Source organism: Salarias fasciatus, chromosome 13 (assembly GCF_902148845.1).
Source record: "Salarias fasciatus chromosome 13, fSalaFa1.1, whole genome shotgun sequence".
Classification (NCBI taxonomy): domain Eukaryota; kingdom Metazoa; phylum Chordata; class Actinopteri; order Blenniiformes; family Blenniidae; genus Salarias; species Salarias fasciatus.
Window position 1 is genome coordinate 1,911,852 of NC_043757.1, and position 25,625 is coordinate 1,937,476.

Here is a 25,625-nt window from a genome sequence, read left to right on the forward strand (position 1 = left end):
ACCCTAAGCAAGATGGCGGAGATGCCGAATCCTGCCTACAGCACCTTTAAGCTAAGTTTACACTTGCACGACTTTTTGCCATGATGTTGTCGTGGCAAGGTGTGCCGATCTGGAGTCACGAACCGGCAGGCTCCCGCACTGTTCACGACTAGTTCACGGACAGTTCACGAATGCGCCTGTCAGTGTCGCGAAGTGGCACGACGCATTCACGACACATTCACGCATTGTTTGCGCATAGTTTACGAGCTTCCCGCATTGGCAAGATGTGGTTGCGTGTGTAATTACGCACGTCATATATGAGTAAAAAGGGGGCTTCCCCAGCCCCGGGTCATTTTTGGATTTGCTGTGGAACAGACAACATGCTGAATGCCGGAGACACCGTCACTGCGGAGAAGAGAAGATCCTGTACCTGCAGCTGCTCTGTGTTGAAGAGCAGGAGAAAAGGCGCTGCCTGGGGCCCCGAGCTGAAGGGGGCCCCGACGGACGGCTGACATCAGCCAATTTCAATGACAAATTAAAGGCGCTACACTTGATGCTGCAATAACAGTGTGTCGAAAATCCCCCGCATGGGGCCCTTTTCCGGGTACTCGCCGGTGGCCACGACTGGCACGCATTCTCCCGCATCGTCCCAACGCGTTCACGGACAGCTGGCGCATAGTTTACGGGCCGTTCCCAATATTTTGTCGTGACCAAAATTTTGAACATTTCAAAATTCTCGTCCCAACATGGCACGCAGTCACGATGGGTTTACGCACACTTCAAGCCACTGTACGAGTAGTTTGCGACTCGATTCGTGGCAATGCGTGCCACAGAATCATTCAAGTGTAAACCGAGCTTAACTTTAACCTTCTGAGGTAAAAATTCAGTTGGCCTGTTTCTTCAACTGCACCAAGTTTGAGAGAAATATAAAGAAAGAAACTCTTTCAATTCAGATTCATGTTTCTTTAATAATATTTCAAAAACCATTTTTAAATATATACATATCACATAAGTTGCTGCAGACTCTGCAAACAGCTGTATGCAAACTTTATTCTTATATAAAAAGAATTAAGATCTTTTAATACTGTTTGAATGCATGAAAACTACGATGTGTCAAAACTGTCCACACATAAAATGTGTTTGGACATCTGGAAAAGTGTGACCTTTATCAGAACTTCACAAAAAGATGGAAACCTTTATGGCAGACGGACAGCAGGACAGGAGCCACTGGACGGACCCTCAGACGGTTCTGGCGGACAGACACTGGTTGACGACCTCCAGCAGAGACGAGTTCTCCAGAGCGGCTGCGACTCGCTCTTTATCGGCCAGCTGCTTGTTCACTGAAACCAGTTCTCATTTTAGAAACATCCATTTACCGTGTGTGAATGTATTTACTGAAACTGCAGGCCACTGAAGAGCGTTTGCTTCATTCACAAAACACACCTGAGCTGACCGAGCAGCCACTGACCCCACACTGCCCCCAGTGGCCCAGAGGAAGTACTACACCAGGAAATACACACCTGCTTCCTCTGAGGCGTGAGTCCCTGGAGTGATGTGAACATCGATCTGAAACACAGAGATGACAACATGAGGAACACACACACACACACACACACACACACACACACACACACACACACCTTGAACCTGTCTGGCAGGGAGCGCAGCAGCTTGACTTTGATGGACAGCCCGATGAGCGTGGCCATGCTGCAGTGGGGGATTGTGGGAGTGAACTCCACGGAGACAGAGTTCTCCTCGTCCAGGATCTTAAAGAAACAGGAAGCAGATCAGAGGAGGGCTGCACGACGACGACACGCTGGCCACAGTCTGAGGTGGCACGGCACTCAGTGGTCCCAGTTTTAACACCCCTCTTGACGAACCTTGACCCGGACCTGCTCCACCACGTTGAGCTCCTCCAGGGACAGCGGGTGCTCCGGGTCGTTGATGGATCGAATCAGATGTGGCTCCAGTTAAGGAGGTTAGAAACATGAATACATAGACACAGGGAACCAATCAGAGCTTCCATCACAGGACGCGCGCGCTCAAACACACACACACACACACACACATACACACACAGTCTTGTATTTCTATCCTTGTGGGGACCGTCCATTGACTCCCATTCATGTCTAGCCCCTGACCCTGACCCTTACCCTGACCCTAACCCACACCACAACAAAGCCTAACCCTAAAGAAATGTTTTTGCACTTTTACTTTTTTCAGTAACAACAACATGGTCAAGAAAACACTGTTTCTCCTACTTAGGACCGGAAAAAGGTCCCCACAAGGCACGTCGTTCCACGTTTTGCTATCCTTGTGGGGACATTTGGCCCCGACAAGGATAGAAATACAAGAACACACACACACACACACACACACACACACCAATCTGAAAACACACAGAAATGCCATTGGAATCGAACCAGGGGACCTCTCACTGTGAGATTGATGCTGTCAATCACTACCCCACCTAGATCATTCTGATAAAAAAATTAAACCCACCGTATCCGACTCCATAATCTGATAGTTTGATTCCATTACTGAATAAATGGTAAATGGACTACACTTGTATTGTGCTTTTTACCCTGCTTGACAGAGCCCAAAGCGCTGCACACTGCAATATCACATCAACCCTTTCACACCATACTGGGTGAAAAATTAATAAATTAGACACTGTTTTGTGTAGCCACCAATACAATGTAATCAGACTACTGTGATAATCTCTAAAATGTGCTTGTTCACAAGATATCTGTCCAATATCCTGTCTGCTTGAAACTGGACCGTTTTCTAAATATTCTGTGGATATATTAGTGTTAAAATTAAGACCGAATCATAAACAAGTGGTGTTACGGAATAACTGGTTCCCCTGTTCACTGGTGACCAGTTTTATTTCGCGCTCACGTATTACTTATCTCAACAGACAATTTTTAAACACCTGTTATCTGCATTAAAAAAAAAGTTCAAACAGTTTGCGATTCTCTTTCCAACACCCGCTGTTGCTAGTTTTCTTAACGAAGTGTCATCAGTTAAGAGGGAAACCAGTTATTTTGAAACACCAGTCGACACAAAATATCTCTGACTTTAAGAGTTTCCGTTTTAAGGAGTACCCTCTTCATTAGCATTCACTTACAGCATGGAAAGAGCTTAGACATGCAGATATAAACGAAAGATAAGGTCTAAACCAGCAGGATTAAACAGGATATCGAAGATTTCTCGGTCGTCGATGGGGTCGTGGATGTCTTCGTCTTCCTCTGAAGCCGTCAATAACCGCTCCCCGGACCGCTGGAAGATCACCGGGTTCGCGTTCTCCAGACGGCTCCCCGCCGACATGTTTCACCGCTGTCTGCGAAGCTTTCGTCAGAAAACGAGATTATTTAATGTGGTGCACAGTAAACACGCAGAGGCCGAGCACTTCCGGGATGGACGGAAGCCCGGAGAAACCAAAAATGCTGTGCGCGAAATTTACTTGAGGAGCAGTTTACCTACGCGCTGGATGTTATGAAATATTCAGTCTAAAATTATCATCATTATTATTATTATTATTATTATTATTAGTTGTAGTAGTAAATTAACTCGCCATAAAACTTAATGTTTTGAACATTTCAGATTATAATCTCCCGCCACAGGCTGCTTGTGTTTCCTTCTTCTGTCCTGCAGATGGCAGATTCAGTCTATTCTAAGTTTTTCTCAGCATCAAGGCAGTAAATCCATTCTGTCAGACTTCGATGAACTGCAGACAGCCGCACTTTTAATTTAGTCCTAAAAAAATGCTCATGTAAAGGTCGTGCTGTGATGAATGTCGCTGCCACTGCTTCACAGCAGTCAGCCAGGAAAATGTTTTTCCACTGTGGTCCACAAAACTTCAAACTGACCCGACAAATCTAACTGACTGCTTCTTCTGAGCACTTTTCATCACCTGAAAGGACATGAGATCTTTTCACCAGCAGGTAACAGAGAGAAGTGCGCCGTTACAAAAGAGAAGAGTGAACAGGAAGGCGAATTCTGCAGGAAATGGGAAGAACATGCAAACTTCACACAGAAAGACAGAAACCAGTTCAGATGTTCTCACAGTGAGGCTGTATTCATGAAGTGTGTGCAGATCCAAACCCCAGCAGGAGGTAAACAAAAGAGGAATCCGGCCTGCAGTCGCCTGCGCTGCCTCAAGGCCGCGTCGCGTCGGCGAGGAGCTTTTCTCTCTGCGATGCTGAATTCACTGCCACAAAAAACATTTGAGAGTCAGATTTTTCAAACCGGCAGCTTTGGTTTGCACGAGTCTTTGTTTAATTAACTCCACGGAGACTTTCATACTGCAGCTTTTTGGCTGCCGGAGAAGTTGCCAGAATATATCGCACGCTTTGCCGTAGAAAGCGAGTCGCTCTCCATCATTTATGTTTTGCTGAATTAAACATCCGACAGCCTGGCTAAACCGAGAAACTAACGAGGGTTTGAGGAAATGTTCAGAGTGAGAAGAAGCACAAAACGTTACTCATTTGAAATATTCACTGAAGAGGGAGCAGGTTCGTCGCAGGCTGTTGGTTTATGGCTTTTCACTGGAAATTAATACAGCTGCCAGTGAGTGGACCGGACACCCACATGCCTGCGTCCAAAGATTTCAAGCACATTATTTCTGCTCAGGTGATGAGAAAACATGAGCTACAATTACAGGTTTAGCGTTTTTACTCCTCTTTTGGACGTTGTTTTCTATGCTTACTGCCATTTGTACTAAATAATGTAAATCATGTTTTAATTTTTTTTTTTGTTTTTCCAGATGCCAGATGTGTGTGTGTGTGTGTGTGTGCTTCTGTGTGTGTGTGAGCCCAGTGAGCGACACACTGCACTAGCTTCATGCTCAGAAGATATGGTACCAAGGAAGCCCTCTCCTGTCCACACTCCTTCAGTCAACACTCCTTCAGTCAACACCATCGCCGTCCCTCGCTGTGGAACACCATGAAGAACCCACTCAGGTGAGACAGTGGGAAATCCTCCAGCTGAAGACAAAACACTGATGGACTTAATTCAGTAACGGAGGGAGAGGTGAAAGGAGCCGAGAGACGGAGGGAGAAAGAAGCAGATAGGATTTGAAACGTTTTGATGTCTTTGTTCTTTTGTTCTAATACTTCAGAACATTTCACATGAGAAACTTTAACACTTTTACTGAACTAGTTATTTGATGGGTAACTTTCACTTTTTACCAAATATAGACTTCGAGCAAAGAATCGGACTGTTAAATACGTTTTAGAGCGACGGTGAAGAAAGAAACCTGCAGAACCAGACTCAGAGGAGCGGGCTTGGCATGGTGGGACGTCCCACCTGAGAAGTTCACCCCCAGACTCCACTGCGTGACGTCTTTTCCAGCCGTCCTCGAGCACATTCAAGATGTTCCTCTGCCAAACATATGAGAGCGTGAGTGTGCCAGACTCCCCCCCACCCCCCATGAGTGTGTTCCGAGCAGCAGCTGAAACACACACACACGAGCGTCTGTAGATGGTCATGAGAGAACTCTGTTCCAGAAGCAGAGGTGATGAAGAGGGAAGTCACGTCAGGTGATGATGACGACAGATTATCTGGATAAGTAAGAGAAGTTATCGGCAAGTCTGTTACTCAGTTCCATTCAGTGCACAGTGAGGAAACCCTGACCAAAGACAAGTTCACTGCCACTTCATTTTATCAAGTCGACCAATACTTACAGACTGCAAACTTGGAATATGTTCCTACTTCCTGAGACTTCAATTTACCACTTTTATTTTGTCAAAACTTCACAGTCAGTTCAATTTAAGTATAGGCGCAGTATATCATCAATATGCTACTGGTAATATCCTTCTAAACCACTGCTGTTTATCGCAGAGCTTTTTGTGTTTGCATTTTAAACTATTCCTGCATGTTCTCTTTTTTAAGTCGACATAAGGATGAAATGGATGTTTTCTTTCTCTTTCAGTTAAATATGAAGGTAAGGGTTCTCAAAATAAAAAAATGCTCAGGACATCACGTAGTATATTAATTTTCTTTATCAATATTCAAATCCTCAATATCTTGAATGCAAAAAGTATAAAAACACAACTATCTCAAGTACAAATTAAAATAAAAACTAAAATCATGAAATGAAACCACAGACATTCATTAGACTTACAGTAATGGCAGTATGAATCCTGTCTGACAGATTTATTATTTCAAATAAATATCAAATATGTTTATTTGTCTTTCTGTGGGTTAATAACACTGCAGTGAAAGATCAAGTTAAGTTGAACCACTGTTCACCTCAAAGTTGAGCGAAAGCAGCAGAGAGCAGAAAGTAGGATTCAGCACATGCTGAAGTTCAACACAGAGAAAGCAGTCTGTGAGAAAATGCATCAAACAGAATCAAAATCAATAAGCACAACTACAATGCAAGAAAACCGAATCACAAAGCATCAATGTTTTGACATTTTTTATACTTTTATTATGCTTTTTTCTTTTTATAATTTTTTCTTTTTGTTTTTATTATTCATTTTTTCTTTTTATAATTATTTTAAAATTTTAATATTATTTTATTTTCCTTTTTTCTTTTTCTAATCATTTTTTCTTTATGGCTATTAATCAGCTTATTCTTCTGACGCAAATTTCGTTGATACTTTTTTTTCTTTGTGTATCTTTCCCCACCTGTCTGTGTTTGTATTTTCCCCTCCCTGCCTGGGGAGGGCGCTGCTGATGGGACCAGGCCGACTCCCAGCCGGACTCAGGCAGTGTGAACCTCCATGTTGGGCCCTCAGTGATTGACTTTTGTTGAAGATTTCTCTGCTGAACAGTCCACTTGTTGCTTGTTGGGGGCCAGCATCGCTTTTTCTTTGAGAACTTTTTCCTCCTGTTTTTTGTGTTCGAAAGTTTACATAAGTTATCGTCTTTCACTTACTTTTTCTAGCATGTTTCACCTCACAACATTTTTTTTCTTCCTGTCTTTAGCTGTTTGGGTTTCTTTTCTTCCTTCTGGATCTTATTTGTCCTCAGTCCTCCAGTTTGGGGTTACAGGTTCCTTTTTCTCTTTGACTTTGAAGGTCTGCCACTTTAAGGGGTGATGTTTAGAGTCTCTTTCTTTCCTCTTCTCAGACGATCGTCCCCCTCATTCTGAAGATGCTCACTCCTTTTGCTTTCTCCTTCCTCTCCTTCTCTTGTTTCCTTTCAGCCTCGTTCCTGGCTTTCTTCTCCGCCCTCTTCATCTTGGCCTTCTGCCTGTCCGTCATGGCAGCCAGCAGGTCCAGTTCGGTGATCCTCTGGAGAAGATCCTGGATTTCTAGAGTGGTGTTGTTGGACTCTTCCAGCCATTTCTTCTCCTGAGCAAACCAGGCCTCCTCTGCCTCTCTGGACTGTTTCAGCAGCTGCTCTTTGGCCCTGGTCTCACTCTGCAGCTGCTCCTCCAGGATTTCACATTTCCTTTTCCACTCAGCCTCCTTTTGGATCATTTCTGTCCTGACCTTTCTCGTGGAGTCAATGTTCTTTTGAGCCTTGGCGGTGATCCTGTGAGTTAGCGAGTTGAGGAGCCTGAACTTGTTTTGGGTCTCCTCATCTTTCGATTGAATTGTTGCAGCCATCTGCTCTTTCTCCACCTCCCGTTCCTTCAAGGAATCTTCAAGGGCTTGCTGGAGTGAGCAGACTTGCTGTGTCAGGGTTGTGACCTCTGAACTGAGCTGGTTAACTTTCTGCTGGTACTCACACTGCAGTTCAGATATCTCTTCTACTGCCTCCTGCAGTCTGGTGAGCATTAGATCTTCCAGGCTGATCCTGATGGCTGCAACATCCTCGTACTTTTCCAACAGGAGCTTTTCCAAATCACCAATCTTGGAGTCCCTCAGGCCCAAATCCGTCTGCAAGCTTTCTATTTTCAGTTCAAAGTCGCGATTCATTAATTGGCAGTTGGCAGGGTGATCCTGGTGCTTTTCCACCTGATCGTTCCAAGCTTCGAAAAGCTGACCGGCTTCGTCTCCTTCTGTCTGCAACGTTCCCTCAGTGTTCTCACAGGTCAGAGCGCTGACCTGACCTACCAGATTGTCATTTTCTGAGACGACGGCTCTGACCTTGCTCATCTGTTCCAGGAGTTCTAGTCCTCGATTATTGAACTGCCTCTCTTCAGCGTTCATTGCACGTTTGAGACTATTCACTTCTTGTTCCAGTTGGGAAGTGTTTATCTCACAGAAGGCCAGGTGCTTCCAGCAGTCATTGAGCTGACTTTTTTCTTCAACGATTCCATCCTGACTTGTCTCTTGGAGATCAGACATCACTGCTCTGACTCTGTCGATCAAGTATTTGTTTTCTGAGATGATGTCTTGGATGCCGTCCATCAGCAGCTGCTCTTTGGCCCTGGTCTCACTCTGCAGTTGTTCCTCCAGGATTTCACATTTCCTTTTCCACTCAGCCTCCCTTTGGATCATTTCTGTCCTGACCTTTCTCGTGGAGTCAATGTTCTTTTGAGCCTTGGCGGTGATCCTGTGAGTTAGCGAGTTGAGGAGCCTGAACTTGTTTTGGGTCTCCTCATCCTTTGATTGAATTGTTGCAGCCATCTGCTCTTTCTCCACCTCCCGTTCCTTCAAGGAATCTTCAAGGGCTTGCTGGAGTGAGCAGACTTGCTGTGTCAGGGTGGTGACCTCTGAACTGAGCTGGTTAACTTTCTGCTGGTACTCAGACTGCAGTTCAGTTGTCTCTTCTGCTGCCTCCTGCAGTCTGGTGAGCTTTAGATCTTCCAGGCTGATCCTGACGGCTGCGACATCCTCGTCCTTTTCCAACAGGAGCCTTTCCAAATCGCCAATCTTGTAGTCCCTCAGGCCCAAATCCGTCTGCAAGCTTTCTATTTTCAGTTCAAAGTCGCGATTCAGTGATTGGCAGTTGGCCAGGTGATCCTGGTGCTTTTCCATCTGATCATTCCAGGCTTCGAAAAGCTGACTGTCTTCGTCGCCTTCTGTTTGCAACGTTCCCTCAGTGTTCTCACAGGTCAGAGCACTGACCTGACCCACCAGAATGTCACTGTCTAAGACGATGGCACTGAAAGTGCTCATGTGTTCCAAAAGTTCAAGTCTTAGATTATTGGACTCCGTCCGTTCAGCGTTCAGTGCACGTTTGAGAGTATTCACCTCTTGTTCCAGTTGGGAAATGTTTGTCTCACAGAAGGCCAGGTGCTCCTGGTACTCATCGAATTGACCCAACTGAGCAGACTGTGACTCGTTTACTTGGAGAGATTTCGTCCGCGACTCCTGCTCAGCGCCATTGATTTGAGACTGGGGACTGTTTTCTTCAACGATTCCATCCTGGTCTGTCAGGTCAAGGTCTGTCTCTTGGAGATCAGACATCACTGCTCTGAGTCTGTCGATCAAATATTTGTTTTCTGAGATGATGTCTTGGATGCCATCCATCAGCAGCTGCTCTTTGGCCCCGGTCTCACTCTGCAGCTGCTCCTCCAGGATTTCACATTTCCTTTTCCACTCAGCCTCTTTTTGGATCATTTCTGTCCTGAGCTTTCTCATGGAGTCAATGTTCTTTTGAGCCCTGGTGTTGATCTTGTGAGTTCGCGAGTTGAGGAGCCTGAACTTGTTTCGGATCTCCTCATCCTTCGATTGAATTGAATCTTCAAGGGCTTGCTGGAGTGAGCAGACTTGCTGTGTCAGGGTGGTGACCTCTGAACTGAGCTGGTTAACTTTCTGCTGGTACTCAGACTGCAGTTCAGATATCTCTTCTGCTGCCTCCTGCAGTCTGGTGAGCATTAGACCTTCCAGGCTGATCCTGACGGCTGCAACTTTCTCATCCTTTTCCACCAGGAGCCTTTCCAAATCGCCAATCTTGGAATCCTTCACACCCAAATCCGTTTGCAAGCTTTCTATTTTAAGTTCAAAGTCGCGGGTCATTAGTTGGCAGGTGGCCAGGTGATCCTGGTGCTTTTCCACCTGATCGTTCCAGGCTTCGAAAAGCTGACCGGCTTCGTCTCCTTCTGTCTGCAACGTTCCCTCAGTGTTCTCACAGGTCAGAGCAATGACCTGACCCATCAGATTCTCATTTTCTGAGACGACGGCTCTGACCTTGCTCATCTGTTCCAGGAGTTCAAGTCTTAGATTATTGGACTCCCTCTCTTCAGCGTTCAGTGCACGTTTGAGCGTATTCACTTCTTGTTCCAGTTGGGAAATGTTTGTCTCACAGAAGGCCAGGTGCTCCCGATACTCATTGAGCTGACCCAACCAGGCAGACTGTGACTCATCCACTTGGACAGATTTCGTCAGCGACTCCTGCTCAGCTCCATCAATTTGAGACCGGGGACTGTTTTCTTCAACGATTCCATCCTGGCTTGTCTCTTGGAGATCAGACATCACTGCTCTGACTCTGTGGATGAAATTATTGTTTTCTGAGATGTCTTTGATGCCGTCCGTCTGTTCCTCCATTTTCTTCATAAGGTCAGCTGACTCTGAGACACCTGAGAGGGGTTCGACTTCTGATACGAGGCAGCAAGTGTTTGCGTCAGGCTGACTCACACAAGCTGACTGTACCTCTTGGTCTTGGTCAGAGTCGGTCTGCACACATTCTTCAGTTTCTTCACTTTGAGGCTGGAGATGGATTTCAAGAAACTGAATCCGGTCCTCTTTGTCCTTCAGTTGTATGGCCTTCTGCTGGAGCTCAGAATTCAAGTCTTGTTGTTCATCCTCCAACATTTGGACCCGGGTGGTCAGAAGCTCCATTTTTGCCTTGACGGCTGTGGTTTCCTGACTCTGCTCCTGCAGATCCTGTCTCAGACCATCATAGTCCTTTTGCATCTGCGTGAATTGACCCATGATTGATCCCACTTTGGCTTCAACGTCAACCACTGTTGTGAGACAGAGGTTTAGGTAGTCCTGTGCTTGCTCCCATTTTTTGTCTTCTCTTTTGGCTTTCTTTGCTTCCTTTTTAATCTTTTCCTCTGCTTTTCTCCACTTCGCCTCTGCCTTGTTGACCTTGGGGTTTCCTGCGTCAGCTGTGGACACAATGCTCTCCAATCTTTTAATTTCCGTCAGCAGATCCTCAATGGTTTCATATGTTCTTCTCTGGTCCTCCAACCATTGGGCCTCCTTCATGACCATGGCCTGCTGTGCCTCTGTGGCCTGCTTCTGCAGTTTCTTCCTGCTGCAGATCTCATTGTCCAGCTCTTCTTTCAGAGCTCTACATTTCTGGTTCCACTCGGATTCCTTTTCCCTAAATTCTGCCTGCATCTTTGCGATCTCTCCCTCATAGTTTGTCATGGTGACGCTGGAGACACTGACCTCGCTGTTCAAATCCATCTTGTCTGGAATTATTTCACTGAGCTGCTGTGTTGTGACTGCCCTCTCTGACGTTCAGATGGCAGTGAGTTCTGCTCAGTAGAGCAGCTTTTATATGGGAAAAAGATGAAAGCCCAGCCTATGATGAAAGTAAGGGTTACCATGGCAACAGCAGACTGCATACACATGCAGTCTGCCGTTGCCATGGTAACCCTTGCACACAGCCTGTGTGTTGTTGTTTAAAAGCCTTTTCACTTTTATTTTCTTATAGCTATTTTCTATAGCTTTTATTTTCCTAATTAGTTGATTTTTTTTCAATAATTTAAATCATTCTGTGTGCAGGACGGATGGAGGGAGCATAAACAAAGTCAGAGAAAACTCCCCCGTTCAGAGCAGAGCCTGCTGCCGTATTCACCGCTGCTTATGAAAAATAAAAAACCGGACCCTGGCTGTGGGGGGTCGAGAGGAGAACCTTGATCCTGGATGAACTGGGATGCCGGAGAAGCTCTGGCAGAAGAAGATCCACTCACAGTTTGGTGTAAACAAACATTTCTCCACCCCAGTCTGCAGCCGGTGGTAGTGGAGCTGACTGAACCCGCCTTCACGTGCGCTCCGATGTGCACGACAGGACGCTCACATGAAAAAAAAAAAAAAAAAAAAAAAATCACACATGCATGAAGTGCACATCAATGTTTCATTTGCCGGTATTGACATCTCCTCCGAACATCAAACGCTGGCATTTCTTCACAAGAGGAGACAGAAACTGGCAGCAAAACAAAAACCAAAGAAAAAACAGGCGGAGCAGTGATTCATTCCACCGGTTCGGATCAGAACAAAGAGAGCGCTACTCTCAGGGCCACGAAAGAATTCTGCTCATTTACAGTATGAAGCTGCAGGAATCACGATTCAGCTGGAAATCCTCAGATCTGCAGCGAGCAACTGACCAACGGAAAGTTCTCCTCAAACCTCCAAGAGAGAGAGGCTGGGGAAGTTTCACCGTTTGGATTTACTTCATGGGGGATCTTCTACATCTCGTCCAACAGAGACCCAGACCGGAGAGTCCTCAGACAAAGACCAAGACCCTCAGGAGCCGAGACCGAGTCGAAAAGAGCACCAGAGCCTCCCAGGACTGAGTCAAGACCAGCATCGTGCAAACGTCACCTCAAGACCAGGACCGGGTCTGGAGTCCAACATGCTGTCATTTCCATTCTACTTTTAAATACTTAAATAATGATGATGATTAATATTAAAGTCAGAACTAAAAGCAGATTTTCTGCTGGCAGGACGAGGGTGTTTGTGTTTGTTCTCTGCGTTTTCTTCCATCACCGGGTTCTCTCGCTCTGGATGACGCTTTAATGCTTTTTACATTTTATTGCTTTTTGTAGTTGTGATTGAAGACACTTTGATCAAATAAAACAACCCCAGGATCAATCAGACAGATTCCATTATGTCTTTTTGGAAGTGGCGCTGTATACAAAGTGTCTGTGTGTGTGTGTGTGTGTGTGTGTGTGTGTGTGTGTGTGTGTGTGTGTGTGTATGTGTGTTTTTCCCAGAAAGATAAATACCAAATTCTGCCTTTTATTCATACGTACTGGAGTGAAGCAGAGCCTTTCACCACACACATCTTCCTGCAAATAAACACAAAACCACTTCTTTTTTTTTTTAATGTCAGACCAAAGAGAACTGCTGTGAAATGTTTCTGCAGAAACAACAAAGACGGCAGAAAACCTGGCTTTCGGCCGTGCAAATGTCTCACGATCAATCTGAGAAACGGCGAGCGAGAGCCGGGGCATCAATCTGAAGCGCTTCCACAGGAAAATAAAAGTAGTTTATTCTCTGTTCCCACCAGCAGGAAGCTGGAGCAGCTTTTTACCAGGAAAATATCACCTGCAGGGGTTCAACCGCAACTCTGCTGGAAGACACACTGGACTCTGTCGCTCCAGGTATTAGAAAAAGGAAAAAAAGTGGCATAAACAGGCCAAAATAAATGACTAAATATCGAGAATCCATCTGGCGCCATCTCATCGAGACAGATTAGGACTTTAGTGACTAACTGGACAAAGATTAAAAGCAGAGGCACGTCTGAGAAGAAGAGATATGATTACAGATATTTTATAGATTTATTGATGTGTAATCTAATATTTAACATCATTAAATTAAAACACATTTGAACGTTTCAGCTGGATTAAGAAGCTGCCTTCAAGTTTCTTCCTCTCGGCTGATGTTCACACACCCAGTGTGTTTTATTCTAATCTTTAATCACATTCAAAAGGTTTCATCGACGTTTATCTCACAGAAGACGACGTTCATCAGAATGGAGTGGACCGAGTGACTGATGATGTTCAGACACACACACACACACACACACACGACTGATTACACTGATCAGTCTGATCGATGCCTCCTCATTCGGTGCAGTCCTGATAATCTGATTGAAACGTCGTTCATCCCTCAGCGTCGTTTCATCTCAGACCCAAATCTCCCGTATTGAGTTCGTCTTTCTTTAATTGGCTCCAATTTAAAGTTCGCTGTGGTTTCCGGTCAGTCTTGTGTAAAAAAAAAAACAAAAAAAAAACATTTGAAAAGTCTCTTTGGTGTTTTTCGTTGTGCAGTTGAGCGGAATTTACGCAGGACCTCAGTTAATCCAGCCCATGATGCCTTGAAACATCTTTAATTCACAGAGAGAGAGCGAGAGAGAGGCAGAGACAGCAGCTCTGCAACTCTTCCAAACAACGTTCTCTTCCAGAGACTCGCGGCTCCCAGTCCAGATTCTGTGGAAACAGACTTGGTTTCAAAAACGGCGTGTAAACGCAAAACTTTCCTGAAACGATAGCGCAAAAACTGTGTTTTCTTTTCAAACACTGTCACGGAAACACAGCCTGGTCAGAATAAGGTTTCGGAGAGAAAAACAAAAGCCTGAAATGTATAAAAGGAGACAGTAGCTGAGAGTCTTTGTTTGTGCCCCCCCCCCCCTCTCCAGGTACTAACTCCTCAGTGTCTTTTGTTTCTCGGTGGCATTCGCCGCCTGAGTGATGAGATCCAGCAGATTGCCGGGTCTGAGCGGGAGATCTCTATTAAGATACGGCTGAGTGACTGCAGGCGTTAAGAGCTCCGTCTTTAATAACATTCTGGAGCCGGAGACCCAATCAAACCCCGAGACGCTCTCTATTTATAGGCTCCATTAGAACAAAGGTCGGACGCTCCTGCTCTGTTTGGCTTTTTGTGTTCGCGGAGCAGCTCATCCCAACACGCACCACTCCCATCATGCATCACTTCTCTGCAGGCCTCAGCAGCATCACGGTGTTCCATATGTACTTCCTGTTAATGTCCGTCTATCTCTGAAAGTTCTTACTTTGTTTTTTGCAGGTTCTGTGCTTCGTATTTGAAACGTTTTTCTGTTGGTCCATCAGTCCATAATCCATCCATCTGCTCATCCATTCATCAATGCAGTCATCCATCCATCCACACAAACCCTTCATTTCCTTCTTTGGAAGTTCTATTCTTCTTCCTTTCGCATCCTTCCCTCTAAACCCCCTCTAAGTGAGGCAAGAGCGCTAACCACTGCGCCGCCGTGCGCCCGAGGAGAAGAAGAATCCAGAGACTGAGGATTATGACTCAAGAGGCAGACCAGTTACTGAGCCGTCAGTTAATAAATTCCTTCGAACACTTCCAGGATTGACTCCCAGTCTCTTGACTCTTTTCACCAGCAGACGTTAGCGTTTGAACCGTTCCTTGACTGTTGTATTGAACTCCTGTTTACTGGAGGCGGAGCTTCTCATCAAGCCTGAATTAACTCTTCCATTCTCAGCTGTTGAAGCCTTCTTTATCTCCGTGGATCGCGGCTGTTTCGACTCTTTTCTTGGTCATTTCATGTCTTTTTGAAGGAGTAGGTAGTACCTGTAATTTCCAGTGATTTGCATAACAGAGGCAGTGATGGATGAGCGGGTGATCTGTCCCGTAGTTACAGTGGTGAAGGTTAATCAGGCCTTTCGGCAGGATTAGCTCCAGATGAGACGAACGAGGCGGCAGACCTTTAGGGTGGTTCACAGCAGGCCGAACGCCTCCGGGGCTCCCATGAGTCCTCGCTGCTCTCGGAGCAAAGGTGCCAATTTTCTGTGACATTTTGTCTTGATGAGAGGGGGGTGGGCGTGGGGGTGGGGGTGGGGGCATGTTCTCCGCTTAATGAGATTTATCCAGAAAGGCCAATCTGCTGATCGAAAGCCATTTCAGACTGATCATTTACCGGCCGGAGCAGCAGACTTTCCCCTCAGAGGCCAAACAAGCTGAGGCTCAAACTTCACAGTGTTATCTTCAACAACAAACAAAGACTCTGGGAACATCCAGAGGATAGAGCATCTTCCTCCTCTAACCTCCAGATTATGGAGCATCTTCCCTGTTAAGACATTTCCAGTTCTTCTGCTACTTTTAAACATCTGGTGACTTTAATCCAACAGTTTTTTCAGTAACTTTCTCCCCTCTGGTGAGAACTGAGAGACATGAGCCAACCACCCAACAGCAGCTGTTAGGTTCTTCCTGTAGAATCGAGCTAACTTTCAAGGATTCAGAGAAGCAAGGTGAAGCCCGTGGTGCGTCACGGCGGCAGCAGCGGCGGCTGGAGGACCAGGTGGAGGGACAGAGGAAGGGGTCCCCTCCCATCAGGAAGCCGGTGGGCTGGAACTGGAGCAGCGGAGACATGTCCTCCCATCACGACCCGACCTGATTCAGTCCTCACGCCTGCAGCTCACACGCCGTCCGTGCACGTGCAAGATTCATTTGTGTATTTACCGCCAGAGTATGCCTGCGAGCGACAGTGTGTGTGTGTGTGTGTGTGTGTGTGTGTTTCCACACACCGAAGGCAGACGGTAATCCTGTCAGTCAGGAACCAAAAGGCTGGAGGGTTTACTGGACTCCGCCAAGGACGAGTGCTCATCGGAGAACAGAGCAGAGAACGTTTCACATCTCCACAACTGTAAACACGCTCAGAGTGAGAGCGGGGATGACTCAGGACTTCTTCTGTGGTGCTCCTGAGGACTGCATGACGAGCCTCACGAGGCCCTCCGGTCTCCTCCAGACGAGGTCAGTGGCGAGGAATCAGGAGGCAAATGAAAAGTCATCCTCGTGTTTAAAGAGAAAAACCAACAACTCCAGCAGAGGAGACGGAGGAAGGAAACCAGGAGGAAACCTGCAGAACCAGAACCGGACTCGGGGGAGGCTTCCTGCACGATCTGGATCAGATTGGGGGAGATAGTTTTCTAGCTCTGTCACTGAGGACAGTGCAGAAGCACAGCCGAGCATAATGAGAGAATGGACTCAGGTGTGTTTGCCTGTTTGCTCTCTGTTCTAATTTAATTTCATTTTTATCTTTCCCTCTTAAATTGTGACGCTTTCTCCAGCTGCCTTCATGTTATCATTATGAATTTTAAAACCATGAAGTCTGAGCTGTAAACGTATTCAAACAAGTTTCCTGTAACTTCCTGTTCCTTCTCTGAGAGACTAAAACTCACTTTAAAGAAAACAACGGTGACGACAGGCGGGAAAACACAATCCATTACAAAGACTGCGGCGTGTCGCATTTCCAGGAAAAGCTGCTCCGCCGTTAATCTTCATGACGAATGTGTTTTCAGTGTTTCGTCCTCCGATCGGCTGTAGATGATCGGAAAGAGGAACCTTTACTATAACATATGGCAAAGAATTATTATTGCAAATCTCTACAATCTGCCATCTGCTGCCTCCCGTGTGTGTGTGTGTGCCTGTGTGTGTGTGTGTGTGTGTGTTTACAGCCTCACACAGGGTCGTTGTTCGTTTTCATGTCAGAACTGAATTTCTGCTTCAAATCAAAATGGGCTGAGATTCATTTCCTAAGCATGTTTGACTATTTAAAACAAATCAGATTTAATGTAATTTCTGTTCATTCTTGTTCCTTCCATCCTGTCAGCAGACATCTGCTAATAAACATGAGTTTCTGAAAGTGTGTCCAGAAGACAGATCGGCGATAAAACCAGTCCAGAACACGGCAGTCCACCATCCATCACTTATCGTCAGCTTCTCCAGGTTTTCTTTCCCAGACAGTGACTGTATTGTAGAAAAAGACCAGTTAAGTCAGAAGAATCAGTGAAGTCCAACACCAGAGGCCGAACACAGCAGGAACCAACAGCGGCGGGTTCAGTCTGCTCATGAAAGCTTCAGCTCAGGATGTGCAGCACATGTCAGTTCAGTTCAGATTCCACAAACACACCAGATGTCGACTTGATAAATCATGAGGCAGTAATGCTGTGAACACGGTGGCAAAAACAGCGGTCAGACCAAAGCGTCCCACTGCAGCACCGTCACGGTGAACCAGCAGAGTCTTCCTGTGACACCGCTTCATTCGGGACCCCGTCTCTTCACACCTTGAGGAGTTCAGCTGCTCACAGCAAAGAGTTCAGAGTCGCTCGGTGAATGGTTTTCAAGGACCGATCATCTTTTATGGAGTGAAGTGTTCAGGATGAGGCGAAGCACGGGCCGCTGAAACGGGACGGCGGTGGAATAAAACCCACAACGTCTCACAGAAGTTCAGCTAACAGGAGCACGTGGAGCCCATAATGGAAGATGCTTTTATTCCAATCTAAACAGCGATCTAATCTTGAACGTTAAAACAGTGATGTCAGAAATGTACAGACCGCTGCTGGTAACGTCAGTGTCTACTGTTTCACTCCGTAGAGTCAAAGAAAAAAAAAAAAAAAGGCTGAATATGACAGCAGCAGCCTGGAGTTACTGTGGCTGCTGTCTTCACTCACCAACTTGTTAAACAAACTGTCTTTTACAAGAATGTGTGTGAAATGTGGAAAGTACGTTATAATAAGTAGTTATATTTCTATATTGCCGACAATTTAGGACCATTTCAATGTGGTGAATGATCACTTTTCCTTAGAAACGAACACATAGAAGCGCCGAGAAACGAACACATAGAAGCGCCGACTGTGAGTATTTACAAATGTTTGACGAGACCTCTGATATGAAAAGAGCCGGTGTCCTGTCAGACTTGGCTACCCATCGATAATTGCTGCTTTGCGGCTGTGCGCAGGCGTTCCACGTCATTAAAATCACGCCCATAATTGTTTGCTCCCTGTCGGAGGTCGCGCCCTGTGAGAGTGAGCGTCATGACCAGGACAGGAGAGCTCTCGGAGAACTGCTGAGTACTTTGTGTTGTAAAACTGGAATTTATATGTCCCAGCATCCATATCCATATCATAGGCCTGTGTAAGTATCCCAGTTTGTTTTAATGGTTTATCGGTACTTTTACGCAGGAGCAAATTTTGATAGTTTACTTGCACGCCATCAGATAATGCTCCCAGTACTCAGTGCACGAATAAATCATTACTATTCCCCACAACACCCCTGTATTATTAATCCCAGCAGGTAGTTTTGACGTGTTTTATATGTACTTCGGGGCAGGAGTGTATTTTGATGGTTCAATTGTTCTGTCTGATTTAAGCGGGAGCATATTTTAATAGCGTGGTGGGTTTCCGCACGGATGGTTTAGGTTGTTGCACTTCCGGTTGTGAGTGCTTTCACGTGTTTGTATTAATTCTTTTAATGTCAGTAAAGAGGTTAGCTCCTGTGTTCCACACTCCGCCTCCGACTCCTTCTCTTTAGTGCTACAATTGTTCACGTGCACCCCATCAAATCATGCTCCCAGTACATGAATAAATCATTAATATTCACCATAATACCCCTGTATTATTAACCCCAGTTATTTTTGATGTGTTTCATATGTACTTCAGTGCAGGAGCATATTTTGATAGTTCACCTGAACCGTCAGATGAGTGGAATTAGGTGCAACTGGACTTCTTTTTTGGACTCCTTTTGTGAAACCTACTGTCAGGTATTTTTCCCTCATCACCCTGTAGGATTGAAAGTCAATCACCAATTGCTTTCAATACAAGCACTCTTCTGTGTTTCCTTACAGTTTGAAAAATGGAGAATAAGTGGGAGGAAGTCTTCAATTCACTTGGCAAAGGAGCATACCCTTCTGGGTTTGATAAATCCCGAAAACTAAACCTCCGAAGGCACTCAGAAAAATTCACTGTAAAGGGAAAGTATCTGCAGTGTAATCTGCCATCGATAGGTTGGGCAAATGTACAAAGATTTAATTTCTTTCATGAACTGTTATTGTAGGTGGTGAGCTCTTTGTTGGAGGGCGAAGGGCGATTAAAAAAAGGAGGATGCCAGGAAACTTTTCAATGAGTCTTATTACACCCCAGTGGGTGGAGCCTCTGGCATCATGAACACGAGGAACGCCATTTCCTCGAGGTTTTATTGGAAAGGCATGAGTACAGACATTGAGAACTGGGTGTGTTTTTGAAGGTCTCTATAAGGTTTTTTCCTCTGGTTGTATTCTCTATTCCTTGTCTTGCAACAGCTCTGAAAGCTATATGATTTTCTTTTAGGTTCTGGAATGTGACAAGTGCCAGCGGGTTGGAAAACCTCAGTGTGCTTTGTATGTTAAGTTCAAAATCTTTTGGATATTTTTTTTAGGGAATGTGGAAGATTATTGCTTGGTTTGCTCCTTCCTTGAAGCAGACTGCGAGAAGACCATGATAGAAATGGTAAAGAAAAATGAAATGTGTGCTTATTGATTTGATCACAACTGCTTGTTCTAAAATAATAAACACAATTGTGCAGTTTGGTTACAAACCACATTTCTTTTGTTTGTTTATTTACAGGTGCAGTCTGAATCATGCTCAATATGAGGATGCCAATGGGAAAACATATTTGTGCCCAAAATAGAGAAAGAATTAAAAATACTTTCTTATCAAGTCCTTTGTCTTTGTATTGAAATGCAAGCAGGCCAGTCCAGGACCTACGCCTTGAAGCCATGCTGTTGTAATGCATGTTGCATATTGGACTCTTCAATTCCAACTGTCTTTGCGAAGTGTGTGCTGAGAGTGTACCGAGCCATCATGTGACCATGAATTTGCTTCACATCTGTGCAAGGATTCAGCTGCTGTAATGCCCTCTCTGCTCTGCTGGACTCTACCCCTTCGTTGTGACGGCTGACTCATCCTTCAAGACAGAGATTGTGCCCTACCGTCGTCCAGATGCTGTAGGATTGCAGTGGATCGGGCCAAGTTTGCATGGCAGAGCCGAGGCCTGCTTCAGACATTTGAGGGGAGCATTGTTTGATGGGGTGCAAGTGAACTATCAAAATATGCTCCTGCCCCGAAGTACATATAAAATAATGACACAAGGCTATTGGGATGAATACTAATGATTTATTCATGCACCGAGTACTGGGAGCATTATTTGATTGGGGGGGGGGGGGGTTATTATCAAAATATGCTCCCCTACAATGTTGGTAAAAAAAAATAAAAAAAATAGAGGAAGACGCAAGAAGATTTGTTTTTTAACATGATAACGTCATTGTAATTAGATAAACAACTGTAATGGACGAAGCTATAGGACAAAACAGCGGCAGCAAAATTTGACACGGTAGCAAAAATTTATAGAAGCGTCTATCAGAAAATGCAACGGTAGCAAAATCTGACAGAACACCTGTTTGTGACTGTGGACCCTGAACGCCTCACAGCTGAGGGTCCTTCATTCCTGAGAACAACACGATGATCACTGAACAACACGAAGATAAAACTACATCAGAACAGGAAACAGCCACGCTAAACCCAGAAATTAAACCTACCGGAACAATGTTTCCCTCCTTCTCTCCAGGCCGCCGCTACGCTGCTCAGAACTGTCCGTCAACAGCAACCTTTCCTGTTCTGTCCGAGACGCTCAGCGTTTAAATCTTCTTTCAATCGTCTCAGAAGTTGAGATCGTCTCCCGTCGACTGATGTTGAAGCACGAAGGAATCGTTCAAAGCCAGCTAGTTCGTCGGTGGCTAACAGCTAAGCTAACAGCTGACTGAGACACCGGTGTCTATCAGCAGGCTACTTTTACGAAGTGTCCCTGAACACATCACGGTGCTGAATCAGAGGGTTTCAGGTGTTTCACAGGTAATGAAGGAGGTTTAGGAGGAGGTGATACCGACAGGTTAATGGACGGTGTTACTGCCTCCGTGAAGCAGGTGCCTCAGATTCTCTAAATCATCAGGCGGGCCAGATGTCGACCACTGTCGTAAACGGTGTGTTTTCACTTCATGTTTGATTCACTGGGTGTTGTGTGTTTTCACTGGGAACGCCGTTGTGTAAACGGGCCTTTTGACAGTTCATAGCTTTTTTCTCACAGATTTTTCAGCCAGTTGTTATTTTTTGACATTAATACCTCCATATCTGTAATAAAACTGCTACTTTCTTATTTTTTTCTTCATGTGAAATTGACTAACTCCGCCCACTCTTCCCTAACTCCTCCCACTTGCACCACCTACAGGACCACACTGGCATTGCACTTCCAGAGCAGACGCAGCCTTGTTCTCTCTTGTTCTGACTGTTGACTGGATTTCTTCAGATTTTGTGGTTGCAGAACTGTCAAAAAGTTATCACTTTATGAAATAAACAGATTTACCGGTAAGTATTGATAACGAACAAAACCTAGTAATAAAACAGCTGAGAAAAAAAACTGTTGACATGCAGGCGGCAGTCGTTTCAAACAGCTTAGCTAACAGTAAATCACAGCTAATGTTGATGCTACTATTAGCCTGTAAATCTGTCACGTTGCTGTCAGGAACTTAAAAAGGAGACAAAGCCGTTCATGGAGTTCGAGTCAAGACCACCTAACCTGGGACCGAGTCAGGACTGAGTCAAGACCACCTAACCTGGGGTTAAGACCAAAAAGCTTTTAAAGGGATACTTGAACATTTTGGCAAATTGGCCCATTTAGTGCAATTCCTTAGTCATTTCGAACAGCATACTTACCTTTTTTGTGAGGGCGAGCTGTTGTTTATTCAGAGGTGAGTTGGGGAAGGTTTTCAGGACGGACACAATGGAATTGAATGGTATTTTTGGTTCAGCTCGTCAAACTCATCAAATACACAATCCAACAACCCCAAAACACTTTGGTGGACACGTTATGATCGGCACATTCACTACGCTGTGGAACACCAACAAATAATATTGTAGCGTTACGGCACTGAAGCAAATACTGGGAACTACTTTTTCTTTTGAAATCACTACGCCCAGACGCCATGTTTAGTAGGTAGTTCTGTCTGAGCAATCTTCGCATAAACAACTCAATCTGGTAATTTTGCATTAATATTTCACAGCGTAGTGAATGTGTGGATTATAACGTGTCCACCAAAGTGTTTTGGGGTTGTTGGATTTTGTATTTGATGAGTTTGACGAGGGGGAACAAAAATACCATCCACTTCCATTGTGTCCGTCCCGAAAACCTTCCCCGACTCACCTCTGGACAAACAACAGCTCGCCCTCACAAAAAAAGTAAGTATGCTGTTCGAAATGACTAAGGAATTGCGCTAAATGGGCCAGTTTGCCAAAATGTTGAAGTATCCCTTTAAGAGGTCCAGATCGAGTCACTCACTCTTCAGTAAGTGTTGTTACTGATTTCATAACAGAAATCAGGTCTGAACCAAAGCAGATTTGTTTCTGACATATTTTTCTATCAAATCATATTTTGGAAATTGTGACTATGTGAGATATTTATAGAAACACAAAAACAAACATTTTTTCTAAATGTCCTAATGAGTTGCAGCCAGTCGGAGCCTCCAGGAGACGCTGATCCAGTGAACGGATCACTGTCGTCATGCTGTCCTGTTTCCTGGCAGGTCGGCTTCCTCGCTGTGGCTTCGTGCACGTTTCCCCTCATTAGATGAGCTGATTCTGGAGGACTCAGCCTAATGAGGCGCTCCGGGGACGGCGACCCTTCACTGGAGCTGACGGGACGCCGTCCTGTGATCAGCCGGGACGCGGGACGCCGGTGCTAAACGTGCAGTTAGACGCCGGCTGACTGTCAGCTGGGTTTGGTCCACGGCCGTAATTACTGCTGACAAGTGCAACCTGGTGCAAGAACGTCCAGGAGAAGCTCCTGTTGGAGGCGTCCAATGTGAAAAATCACGGATTTCATGCAGGGTCTGCAACCTTTTCTGCCACTTCTTCCAGCTGTGTGCTTCTTCCACCTCTGTGCTTCCAGTCAAAACAACTCAGAGCCGAAAAACTAGAGAGAACGGGGAAAGCAGCTTGAAATACACAAAAAAAAAGAAAAAAGACAGTCAAAACAGTTAAAATGGGTAAAATAGCTACACAGTGTCTCAAGATGAGACCAAAATCGTGGTTCTCCAGCCCACCGTTCGGTTCTCCAGCTGGAGTCAGACCTGATGTGTGAATTAATCCCAACAGACAGACCAGTCAGTTCAGATTATCTTCAGTTCAGATTATCTTCAGCCGTGTAGCGTTCAGCCGAGTCGGCGGCCGGTTTGGTAAAGTTCACTCATCAAAGCTCACTCAGGATCCAGGGTTTGGTTTTTTCCACTCATAGCTTTGCTCATCCTCCGCTCAGCTCCAGAGAAGAGGATGTGAATAAAAACCAAAACCTGCAGACGTCGTCGCGTCGTCAAGAGGGAAAACACAGAAAACAGCAGACGAGCGGATTTTCACACGCTGTGGCGTCAGGAGGAGCGACAGCAGCAAGGAGCACAATGAAAGAGGAGACCCGATGTGGCGTGGCAGAGCGTGGTGGGGCGTGGCGTGGCGTAGCGTGGTGGGGCGTGGCGGGGCGTAGCATGGCGGAGCATAGTGTGGCGGAGCGTAGCGTGGCAGGGCGTGGTGGGGCGTAGCGGAGCGTGGCGTGGCGTGGCGTGGCGTGGCGTGGCGGAGCGTGGCGTGGCGTGGCGTGGCGGAGCGGAGCGTGGCGGAGCGTGGCGTGGCGTGGCGTGGTGGGGCGTGGCGTGGTGTGGTGGAGCGTGGTAGGGCGTGGCGTGGCGTGGCGTGGTGGAGTGTGGTGGGGCGTGGCGTGGCGTGGTGGGGCGCGGCTTGGCGTGGCGGAGCGTGGTAGGGCGTGGCGTGGCGTGGCGTGGCGGAGCGGAGCGTGGCGTGGCGTGGGCTCCCGACCAAGAGGACTTCCTCTTCTCACGCCAACCTGCTTCTCATTCTCAATGTTTCAGATTCTCATCCACTACGCACAGCTTTTCCATAGGCTGAGATATTTAGATTTCCGACTGCAGATTTGGGAGATGATGCGTCGGTCTGTCGTTCCCAAACATCCCGATCCGGACCCGGACCCGGACCCGGGCCCGGGCCGCCCCTGAGCGGCTCTGAGCGCCGGGCCGAGCTCCGGGCCGCCATCTGTTTGGGAGCAGAGCTCATCCCTTCGGCTCTCTCACTCTTTGTTGTGAGAAATAAAACGTGCTTTGTGTTATTTGATCTTCGTGAGAAGAAGGCTGATCTTTGAAATCTCATCAAAAGCGTCCTGATTTCCATACCGTGTTGTTTTCATCGCCGCCGTTTGGAGTTCAGGCTGGATAAAGAGATTATTGAGGGTTTTATTTATTTATTTTTCGGCCCTCTAAAGTGATGGAGAACGAAAACGTCTGACTGTGGGAGGATTTCCAAGAGTTTACTGGATTTTTATTTCCTTTCTCTCTGTAAACGAAATGTCAAGAATAACCTGAGTAATTCACCTTTTGTCAGGGGTTTATAGTGAAAACTGGAATGTGTGATTCCTGAATGATGGTCAGATATATGGATCAAAGAAACATCAACAATCCACAATATTCTGTCTGTTGAACTGTTAATAAAGACTGAAACAATTCTGTCCGAATTTCTCAGGCTCCGTTCACAGCAGGTTTCAAAGGCAAATGGGTATTTTAGTGTTTTCTTTTCAGAGAGGGACAGAGATAGAGAGGGTCACACAACCTCCCATTCACCGCTGAGGCCCAGTTTTCAATGTGGACCAGGACCAGGACCAGGACCAGGACCAGGACCAGCAGTGGTATTCAGAAAAGCTTTTCCCAAAGTTCGAGTCTCTTTCTGTGGCTCTAACAACTGCCGTCCTGTAAACTCAGTCCAGCTGATCTGCACTCATATTAACCACTGTTTACAGAAATCTGCATTTGATCAGTTTAACTCTCATTTCCTGCTAAATGTGTTGGTTTTTAAACGCGCTGTGCGGCGAGCGGCGGACCAGGTTCTTCCTGGAAAAGAGCTTCAGGTCTCAGCAGGGATTTTATTTCCCTGGTTAAATACAATAAGATAAATAAATAAACGGAGTCTCATTGGACACACTGTGTGTGTGTGTGTGTGTGTGTGTGTGTGTGTGTGTGTGAAACCCTGAGACAGATGGAAAGCAGAGAAAGCAGGCCAGCGACTGAGAGCAAACACAGCATATGGCGGAGCAGGTGGAGAGCGATCCCGCCCAAAGCGCCGCCGCTCCCACCACCTCCGCCGCCATCAGGCCGTTCATTAAAGAGCGTCGGGCGGAGGAGGCCTGGCGGGCGGGGCGGCGGGCGGAGCAGCAGGCATC

The 25,625-nt window shown here is 46.0% G+C and overlaps 1 protein-coding gene across 2 annotated transcripts; it reads right to left on the reverse strand.

The window, feature by feature from the left end:
• Positions 1–933: 933 nt before the first annotated feature.
• On the reverse strand, positions 934–22,204 carry ciao2b (cytosolic iron-sulfur assembly component 2B). Of its 2 annotated transcripts, XM_030106296.1 has the most exons (8): positions 22,193–22,204; positions 19,897–19,903; positions 7,660–7,664; positions 3,183–3,322; positions 1,860–1,939; positions 1,620–1,745; positions 1,500–1,545; positions 934–1,319 (listed from the first exon to the last, which is right to left on the reverse strand). In XM_030106296.1, the coding sequence occupies exons 4-8, from the start codon at positions 3,307–3,309 to the stop codon at positions 1,219–1,221; spliced, it is 480 nt and encodes a 159-aa protein (XP_029962156.1). In that variant the 5' UTR covers positions 3,310–3,322; positions 7,660–7,664; positions 19,897–19,903; positions 22,193–22,204; the 3' UTR covers positions 934–1,218. The 2 variants fall into 2 exon arrangements, with proteins under 2 accessions (XP_029962156.1, XP_029962155.1); XM_030106295.1 differs by lacking the exons at positions 7,660–7,664; positions 19,897–19,903; positions 22,193–22,204 and having other exon boundaries at positions 3,183–3,403.
• Positions 22,205–25,625: the final 3,421 nt, after the last annotated feature.